At 38.7% G+C, this 10,399-nt stretch overlaps 1 protein-coding gene across 1 annotated transcript in view; it reads left to right on the plus strand.

Moving 5' to 3' along the window:
• The window catches only part of dst (dystonin), a 159,104-nt gene that overhangs the window by 110,891 nt on the left and 37,814 nt on the right, over window positions 1-10,399 (plus strand). The window contains exons 46-53 of the mRNA XM_016566904.1: window positions 475-631; window positions 1,445-1,571; window positions 1,683-1,739; window positions 1,870-2,093; window positions 2,361-2,490; window positions 2,694-2,893; window positions 4,278-4,773; window positions 5,356-6,824. Coding sequence (XP_016422390.1) covers window positions 475-631; window positions 1,445-1,571; window positions 1,683-1,739; window positions 1,870-2,093; window positions 2,361-2,490; window positions 2,694-2,893; window positions 4,278-4,773; window positions 5,356-6,824 — 2,860 coding nt within the window. The remainder of the gene's footprint in view (window positions 1-474; window positions 632-1,444; window positions 1,572-1,682; window positions 1,740-1,869; window positions 2,094-2,360; window positions 2,491-2,693; window positions 2,894-4,277; window positions 4,774-5,355; window positions 6,825-10,399) is intronic.

Below are 10,399 nucleotides of genomic sequence, written 5' to 3' on the forward strand. Positions count from 1 at the left end.
AAACTTTATTTTTGATTAGTAATATGCATTGCTAAGAACTTCATTTGGAAAACTTTAAAGATGATTTTCTCAATATTTGGATTTTTTTGCACCCTCAGATTCCAGATTTTCAAATAGTTGTATCTCGGCCAAATATTGTCCTATCCTAACAAACCATACATCAATGGAAATCTTATTTATTCAGCTTTCAGCTGATGTATAAATCTCAATTTCGAAATTGACCCTTATGACTGGTTTTGGGGTCCAGGGTCACATATTGTCTCATTCCAGTGTGTCCCATTATTTTTTATATGCTTCTCTTGGCTCTGACATATGTCTCTGTTATTTAATTGGATAAAGTGACGCTAGAACTGTTATAGAATTAAAACCATGTGCTGGAATGGAACAGTATTACAAGAAATATTAGTTACGCTTTTGCCAGATGTCAAACTATTTAATAAAACTCTATATGCATATGTATCCAATGTATTGCAGAAAAGAGGAGGTTTCATCTTGCCAGAAGCAGCTGCAGGAGTTCAAATCTGCCGCAGGGGTGTTAATGAAATGGCTGGAGGAGACAAAAGAGCAAGTGCCAGTGCTTCAGCCCAACTGCAGTGAACAGGGCCTGGGAACAGACCTGCAGAAGGTCAATGTGAGTGATGGATTTAACTTTTCACCTCTTATTGTGGGACCACAAAACCTTCAGGACAGAACGATGATGTAAATGAAAAGAAAATAGCTAGAATAGAATAGCTTATTCAGTTAGGGGCACTTAAACTACTTCAAATCTGTTTGTCAATTTTTGTCGACACAATTACCGCATGTCCTTGAATGGAATGTGAGCTAATATGAACTTTTGATATATTTTGTGATAGTAATGATGTGAGATGGACATTTTTTCCCGTTTTTGGATGAGCTAGGTAAGCTGTGGACTTGCTAAGAAGTTAGTTAGCAGTCAGTTAATAATCAATGTATTTAAATAATTTATTACTTTTTAATACATTTTTGTCTTTAAATTGCAATTCTCAAATACTAACGGGTTTTGTAATAACATACTATTAAATGAAAGCCATTTCTTATGTTCAAACCCTCCTTCTGTTGGCCAGACAGAGACTTCTCATTTCCATTATAACCAATATATAATATAACATTTTTAATAATTGTTTTGTAAAATGACAAACAAAAGCATTATTTATAGCATTACAACATATTCGGTTAAAAAAATTGCATTTTAGTACTTTTTATGAAATTGTGATAGAAGAAATGTTTGTCTGGGAAAGAACTCCAAAATAGAATCATTGTAGCAAACAAGTAAGCAAAAAAGTAAGCAAAGACTCAAAGCAAAGAAAAGATTAAGGATTTTTAAAATCTTTTTCCATCCATTTCCTCAAAATGTCAAAACGTCTCTTAACTCTATATAGATTTGAAAGTTTTCAAATGACATTTTCTGGTCTGTTGTCTGCAGGGCTTACTGGACGAATGGACTTCCAAAGCTCCTGCAGTCCAGGATATAAATAGCAAAGGATCTGCTCTATGTAGCCTAATCAGTGTTTTGACATCACCGGCCAAAGCCAAGATGCGTCACAACTCAGGTATTGCCCAAGAATATTTTAAGATTGTCTCAGTTCTACATGATCACTCATTAATTCCATCTAGCATAAAAGCAAACAGATGGAATGTCTTTTTTCTCTCTCTCTCTTTAGGATCAGCTGTCATTAACGGTTCTGATCCAGGCAGCCATTCTTATCTGACAAACCAAGGTGAAAGTTCATACTAGTGATGCTTTTTTTTTTTTTCCTGTGACCAATTACTAATACTGTGGTCAGTTAAAATGTATGCTATTCTGCCTATTTGTATAAAACTATAAGCATATACTTTATTTGCCATTAGAGTTGATGCTGGTACAGCAGAACATGTCCTACATTAACAACGATTACGAACATCTGGGGGAGCTCCTGAAGGCCAGGTCCTCTGAGCTCAGCGCTTTGTTGAAGAGAGTTCAAGGCGTCCATGATCAGGCTGAGTCTTTACGTCAGTGGATGGAAGACACAAAGAAGACAGCAGCATCGAGTAACCATCCATCTGGGAAAGATGCAGTAAAATCACAGATAGAGGTACATTAAATGCATTACTGTAGATTATTTGAAGGTGGTTGCCAGGTTGTTCTGGGAATGTATTCCCATATTTCAGGCTATTCCACATAATTTCACAGATTTTTCTCAACGATAACTACAGAAAATCTAAAAAGAAAAAAAAAAATGCACAAATTCTGTGTCGGCCTTCCCATACATTGTACATGGAAACCTTGACAGTATGTCATCATAAGATGATTCTTTAAGCTATAAGCATTGAAATAGCTGATTATTATGTCTGTCTTGCAGGTCTTTGAAGATAATATGAAACAAAAGCAAGTGCAGCTCCAGCAGCTCAGGGAGAATCTGCTCCGCTTAATCGAGGAACACCCTGATTCAGCCGAGGCAGAAAAGTGGAAGCACATGCTGGCACAGATAGGTATGCATGCATCACATCCAAAACCAATCATCTACTTTTATCTGCTCATCTGTGTGCATGGCCAGGTGCAGATTCACACACTTACCTTCTGCACCAACTGTGAGCTGAAGTGAAGCTCCTGTGAAAGCTCAAGCTCTGAATCAGTGCTCGGCTAAAGTGAAGCTGGGAGTGATAAAATGATGTGTGTTATGCTCCACACACAGATGCAGGATGGGAGGAGGTCAAGGGCACAATGGAGATCCGTAAACAGCACCTGGAGGAGTCGTCTCGCATGCTGGAGCTCTTCCAGACGACCCAGCCGCAGCTCTCGCTGTGGCTGCAGGAGAAGGAGTTGATGATGGGCGTCCTGGGGCCTCTGTCTGTGGACCCAAACATGCTTAACACACAAAAGCAGCAAGTCCAGGTACTGGTTGATATATTATCAAATATCAGAGACTATATGAGGTTAAACGAGTAGTTCACGCCAAATGTTTTTCACAAAATGTGTACTCTTATTTTATTACAGCTATATATATAACTTTGTTATTTTATCAATGCTATTAAAAATGCGATGCATATTACAAACAATTGGAAAGTACAATAAAGAAAGACAAATTAAATAAACTATAAATTGTAAATAAACTATAAATAAATAAACTATAAATTTTTCAGGTACAGTAAATTAAATAGTTAAATGTAAAAAAAAAAAATCTGAATAGCCTTCTCTGTCTTAAATGTGCGTTGATCATTGTTAAAGCTGCTGAAGTTATTCAGTCAAGAGCAGTGAGGGAAATTCTCTGTCTTTTTGTTTTTCAAGGCTTTTTGCGGTTAATAACTCTCAAACATCAAGAATGTCCCAAGCTTTTTCTCATTCATGCATGTTTAATTATCTCTCTAACAATAGTCAATAGCATTAAACGTTCTTGTGTTATTTACATATTACACAATACAGCAAACTCTCTGTATATGTATATACACACAATTTATATTGTCGCCACAACATATATTATCCAACTCTAGTTCACCCACAAATTAAATTCGTCATCATTTTCTCATCATCATGTTGTTCCAAATCCATGTGACTTTCTTTCGGAGAAGAGAAAACATGTTTTGGAGAATGTTCCTGCTGGGCTTTTTCTGTTCTAAACAACAAATGTAATCAGAGGCTGACAAACTTAAAAAAAAGACAGGAAAGTGCCATAAGAGTAATTCATATGACCAGTTTTTTGTCTTGAGAAGACTTGGAATATAGTACACTGGTCATATGGACATATGTATCTTTTGGTCACACTTTATTTTAAAGGTCCGATTCTCGCCATTAACTAACTATTAGCTATGACTTCTGCCTCAATTAACTCCTAATTACTGCTTATTAAAAGTTAGCAAGGTAGTTGTTAAGTTTAGGTATGGGGTAGGATTAAGGGATGTAGAATATGGTCATGAAGAACAAGGCATTAATACGTGCTTCATAAGTGCTGATAAAGAGCCAATATGCTAGTAAACTTGTTAATAATGAGAATTGGACCCTAAACTAAAGTTTTACAATGCTTTTTTGTTGTATTTAGAGCTTTATAGACCTTGGTACAATGAAACCTATATGTTTTTTTTTGTACAGAAAAGAGCAGTGTAAACATTCTGCTAAACACTTTTGTGTTTCATGGAAGAAAGCCAAACCAGTTTGGAATGATGACAGTATTTTCCTTTTTGAGTGAACTGTCCTATTATGTTACAAAGATTTCTAATGCAACTGAAGATTAGTAATCCCTTAATGCCTATTACTTAATGTCATATGGTGTTTCTTTGATTAGATTCTCCTCAAGGAGTTTGACAGCCGCAAGCCTCAGTATGAGAAGTTGACCGAGGCGGCCACAGCCATCGCTAGTGCGTCAGAGCAGCAGGATCCTGCCGTAGAGCAGGTTAAAGAACAGCTGGCATCTGTTTCCCAGAAGTGGCAGGCCCTGACAGGTCAGCTGTCTCAGAGACATGCTCTCATTGAGCAGGCTGTCGGTAAGACCACTCAATTCCAGGAGCTCTTGCAAAGCCTCAGTAAAAGTGCCACTTGCCTGGAGACTGAACTTAATAACCAGCAGGCCCTCAGCACCCAACCTGATGAAGTCAAGAAGCAGATTGAAGCCACTAATGCAATCCTGGCTCAGCTACGAGAGGAGAAGAAGAGGCTGAAGGAGGCAGAAAGTGTCTGCTCTGAGCTCTCTGCCATGGTGACTGAAGAGTATCTCAGAGCAGACTTGACAAAACAGCTAGAGGGCATCACTAAACCATTTAGACAACTTGAGGACAAAGCAGGTATTGTAGTTTACTTCAGATACTCTTGTCTTCTTTCTGCAACATCACAGAATATCTTGGTTTTATATTTGCACATTGCCGAAAGCTGTTCAGATGTCCTTAGAATTTGAATGCCCCTTTTTATATAAAGTCATATGCATCCTCTGACCTGTGTGTTCATTTATCAAGTATTTATCAAGTAGCAATCTAAATTTAATACAGTTTAGTAAGATTAATTCAATTCCACTGATCCCCCCAAAATCAGTTTTAAAAATGCAAAAGGCAAAAACAAGCAGATTCCATCTTTGCCTCAAGTGTCAAATATTATCCAACTATGACAAGCAACTCATGACAAGACATGCTTGGTTTTTATTTCTGTTGCATAGTGTTTAGTGTCCCCACAAACTGCACATACTGTAGCTCTATAGCAAACATCAGCCATGTTCCAATTGGTTGTGATTTTTGCTTTCAGACAAAGCAGAAAAATTGCTTGCCGTTTGAGACTTGTTATGTGATGCCCTGCTCGGACACAGTATTACATAATTGTGACAACTGTTGAGACTTCTTATCTAACATTCTTATATTTTACCTTGTGTCCACCAGGAAAGCGGATTGAGCAGCTCAACTCAGCCTTCGCCAGCTCCCAGCAGTTCCATCAGACATCGAAGGACTTCCAAGCCTGGCTGAATCAAACTCTGCAGGAGCAGTGTAAGCCACAGCCCGTCTCTGCTAATGCAGAGAAGTTAAAACAGAGTCTCAAGGAGAACAGTGCTGTCCAAAAGGCCATTAGTGAGCATGAAGAACCTTATAACACCATCATTAAAGAGGGAGAAGCTCTCCTCCAGAGCACGGAGGGGGCAGAAAAGGTGGCCCTTCAGGGACAGCTCTCTGCTCTAAAGTCCAGCTGGGACGATGTAAAGAAAAGTAATGCTGCGCAAGCAGAAAAGCTTCAGGGGGCCTTGCAGAGGGCACTGAAGTACAAGGAACATTCTGAGAAACTGAGCTCATGGTTGCAAGAGTGTGAAGACAGGGAGAAGAACGTGAAGCTCAGCGCGAACTCGGTGGAGATCGAGGGCTCCCTCTCACAGTTGAAGGCCATCCAGAAAGACGTTGACAAGCACAGAGGGCAAGTTGCGATGGCGAACACAGCTGCCGACAGCCTCCTGGAGGTAGTCACTTCAGATGGCGATTCGGTTAGGGAGGAGAAGGCAACCATTGGTAAAAGAGTGGATAAGCTGACAGAAGATTTAACGCTCAAAAGAGAATCGTTAGAAAATATCTCACAGAAGCTGAAAGAGTTCAACGACTTACAGAAGGAAGCCAAAGGGCAGCTGGAGGCTGCCAGGAAACAGCTGGATTCTCATTCGGCCTTGGGTGTCCAGGCCTACAGCAACAAGAACCTGACCAACATGAAGGCTCAGCACAACAGCTTAGAGGGTGTCCACAACCAGATTGAGCATCTCAAAAATCTGGCAAAAAGTCTTGTGGTAGATGCCTCTGAGGTGGAAGGTGTGACAGACCTTCTTCTTCAGGCAGACAGCTTGGAAAAAGACCACATGTCAATTACTAAAAAGGTAGAGGATGCCTGCTCCACCTTGGAGAACAAACTCCAGGGCATTGGACAATTCCAGAACAGCATTCGTGAAATGTTTGCGAACTTCACAGACCTGGACGATGAGTTCGATGGTATGGCTCCAGTAGGCAGGGGTCTTGACACCTTACGGGATCAGCAAAGCACTATCAAAGACTTTGTTGCTAGACTTCAGGATCTGATGACCAACACGGCCAATGGCAGAGACAGTTGCAATAAGATGCTGGAGTCAGAGGCCTCCCCAGATCTCCTGGGTCTGAAGAGAGACTTGGAAACCCTGGGCAAGCAGTGTGGAAAGCTGATGGACCGAGCCACGGGTAGAAGAGAACAGGTTGAGGAGACCCTCAGTCATCTGGAGGAGTTCTACGTCAAGGCGCAAGAGTTTACCCACAAACTGAGCAGTGCCGAAAAACAAGAGGAGTCCCAAGGGTCTGTCGGATTGGAAACAGAAGTCATTAACCAACAACTGGAGACCTTCAAGGTAAAATTAAGATTCATTGCATGTCTCACCTTGTTCTGTTCCCCTTCTAGAAGATCCATAGCAGTCACTGACATTTTAAAGGATTGATATATTGTGATTTATGTTTATTTTGATCTGTTAGCCACGTGTTAGACCTTCTCTAGACAGTTCAGTATGTCCGTGAGCATCTGCTGCTAACAAAATAGCGTCAGCTGATGGGGCATTGTTGCGAATGTGCGGTGAGGCAGCTGGGAGCCAGTGGGGTGCCGTGTATCGTAGCGTCCCAGTGAAAGGTAGTCGGACTTCTGCTCCTTGCCCTGTTAGCTATGCTAGAGCAGGCCTCTCCATTCAACTGCAAACAATAGGTGCTAATTCAATTTTTTTCCCTGAATTTGGACCTGCTATATGTAAAGATTCAATTCTTGTGCAAAATATTAGAAAACTGATTATGCTATATTAACAAATCTGTTCAGCCTTTTTATTTTAGAGCGTGTGGTTGCATGCACTGCATATTTATGATGTTTCTATCAGAATCTTTAAATGAATGTTCTGGGTTTAAAACATGCCTTTATTTTTAGTTACCACAGTTCAGTTTTTGAAAAAAAAAAACTGTTGACAGTTATACACTCACAGCAGAAGTGTATATTGCACAACAATTTATGTTTGCCTCACTGTAGTGATTTTTATTTTGACAAACTGAGAGGCAATTTGAAATGATTTTCTGCGCCACAGATGCAACCGATAAAGATTGACTATTAATTAACCAGCAATATTTTTAGAGAAGTTGACCTCATCTCTCAAAAATTACATCTTTGTCTTGGTCAGTTTGGATTCTTGGACCTTTTTTTACTCAATATTTCAAGTGCTACATCATTTGTACATCATCATCACTTATTCCCCCAAATACCGGAGCAAAGTGTTCTTTCTTTTCTTTTGTTATGGCAACGCAGTGTGTTTCTTATCATAAACAAAAGACCTGGAGTAGATTTCTCTGTTCTTGTTATAGTCTAATTACTACTAAAGGAAATCAAAGCAAATATTAGAATAGATAATATTGTAGTTTTATCTACAATTTAACTCGCATGCTTTTTTCTGTGCGCTCAGCCGCTGCCGAACCGAAGCGCGCACACGCAGAGAGTGAGAGGCGCGATTCAGACACAGCGTGATACCTTTATTTACATACACACAAAGTTATGTTAAAATACCCGCTTTGGCAAGTATTCTAGTTAAACGCAGTCGGTTATTTCTTAAGTGAACGTAAACAGATGAGAAAGAAACCGGATGTGTGTCAGTGTATTAGGCGGGCCGTGCATTTGGTCTTAAAGCGACAGCAGCCAATACATACCTGTTTCTGTCTGCTAATCAAATAACTCCACAGCTCTAACAAAGATTAATCTGTATTTAACTTGTGCAGTGAGCACTATTGTGTTAAACTTAATTATTATTATTTCTGCACCTAAATTCTGATATTTGTAACTGTGATTTGTTGTTTTCATCTATACTTGTAATTTGTGTAATTGTTCTTGTTTTATTACTAACTTTATTAGTTAAGCTAATAGTTTTTGCTATGGTATAGAAGTACTTAAAGTAAAGTTTTTTTTTTTTCTGATCCGAAAAATGATCCGATCCGTGACTCAAAATCCGTATATGATCCGAAACGTGAATTTTGTGATCCGTTGCACCACTAGTGATAAAGCATCAGCTGCCGCTGTTCAGTCGATCATGTGGCCCCTTGTTGTTCGGGCTCCCCCATTATTTTTGTTCTTTTCAATATCTGGATGGATGATCACTGCTACATCAGCTGCTGCTGGAAAATCAGCTTTGTTCTCACTGATACGGCCATTAAACTCAAACACAAAGACAGGCATAGATTTTCAGACAGAAATCTGATTCTGTCATTTAAGAATATACGTGTGAAGTAGCTTGTTTATCCTTATCTTTTTTTCTTCAATTAAGTGGATTCATTTGTGAATAAACCTAATACATAAGGACTTAAGATGTTTGTCGGAAATCAACCCACAACACCCTGATATTGTGACAGTGAGGTTTACACTTGCAGGAGATGTTTGGAAATTGACGTCTTCTTTTCCATGACATGAATGTCTCCTGTGAACCTGTGGGAATTTCTGGCTCTTGAATCATAGCTATTTGTAATTCCATAGGTGATGATGGGAAAAGGGTCATTGTGAGCCCCCAGTGTTGAGCTGACTCATCAGCCTGACTCACCGTACAAACACCCGAGAGGCAACCTGAAACCCTCCACCAGCACAGCACTAGAACTTATGCACATTGTTGCATTATGATGAAGTTGTTATTTCACTGCTATCATGTTGCCTGGGACATTGACAAAGAGAGAGAGAGATAACGTTTTTGGCTCAATGGATCCCAGTGGAGTTTACTCTATGAGATTAACGAAACCTTTGTTCTCATCAAATAATAGTTCTGCGTTTCAGTGCCTGTGGGTATTGTTCGTGTGAATGGTGAGAGATTTTGTTGACAGTTGATTTTTTTTTTGGATGGGGAACATCCCTGCCCTGTTTCTGTGCACAAACAGGCATTGTTTCCCATCATGTCTGGTTTTAATTGAATGGTTTCATGCATTTAACATCAGGTCAGATAATTTGTTCATCCACATTTAAAAGGCTGGCTTGCGAGTTTTTGCCATGTGCAAATGGTTTGTCAAAACTCCAAGGGCCACAGACTTCTGTGTAAATTGTTTGTAAAGTCATGCTTACGTAAATTGTCACTTTTTACATAAGAATGGGTTTATAAACGAATTGCACAGAAATTCTGCTCGTTTTTATAAATAAAGCCACAAAATCAAGCAGCTGTAAAGCACAGCAAATGGTCAAGTTCATCCCAATAAATGGCGTCATAGAAAGATAAATCCCTTTTATTTGCTTCATGAGACGTCTATGTGGCGTCAACAGCAGTAAACACGTCTCAGAGACATTAGAGACTTGGACCTTGGAACTATAAAAACAAATGTTCTGCCTTTCTTAATTCTCGGCCTGGATTATTTCAAAACACCCCACACATATCTTTAACCTCTTCACCTCTTCCAGCTTTCTGATTTCCTCTTTTTTCTAACACAAAAAGTTTGTGTACTGATTCTCAGAAACCTACACACTGTTCACTACTCCCTACACTCTCGGCAGCAATGCTGAAATGTCACAGAAGATGACACATGGATCACCTAGATTAGGGGTTTCACATATGATAGTATCAAATAAATATGTCCTGATAAATAAATTTAAATATATCAGTTTCAATGTAATTATTTTATTTTGTGTGAATATATATATATATTTATTAGTGCTGTCAAACGATTAATCGTGATTAATAACATCCGAAATAAAAGTTTTTGTTTACATAATATATGTGTGTATACTGTGTATATTTATTATGCATATATAAATACAAACACATGCATGTATATATTTAAGAAAAACATGTTGTTTATAGATTAAATATATTTATATATAATATAAAATATAAGAATATGAATATATAAATGTATAAACGTAAATATTTTCAAAATATATACTGTATGTGTGTGTATTTATATATACATAATAAATATACACAGTACACAT

Source organism: Sinocyclocheilus rhinocerous, unplaced genomic scaffold (genome assembly GCF_001515625.1).
Source record: "Sinocyclocheilus rhinocerous isolate Xijiao unplaced genomic scaffold, SAMN03320098_v1.1 scaffold552, whole genome shotgun sequence".
In the NCBI taxonomy this organism is placed as follows: domain Eukaryota; kingdom Metazoa; phylum Chordata; class Actinopteri; order Cypriniformes; family Cyprinidae; genus Sinocyclocheilus; species Sinocyclocheilus rhinocerous.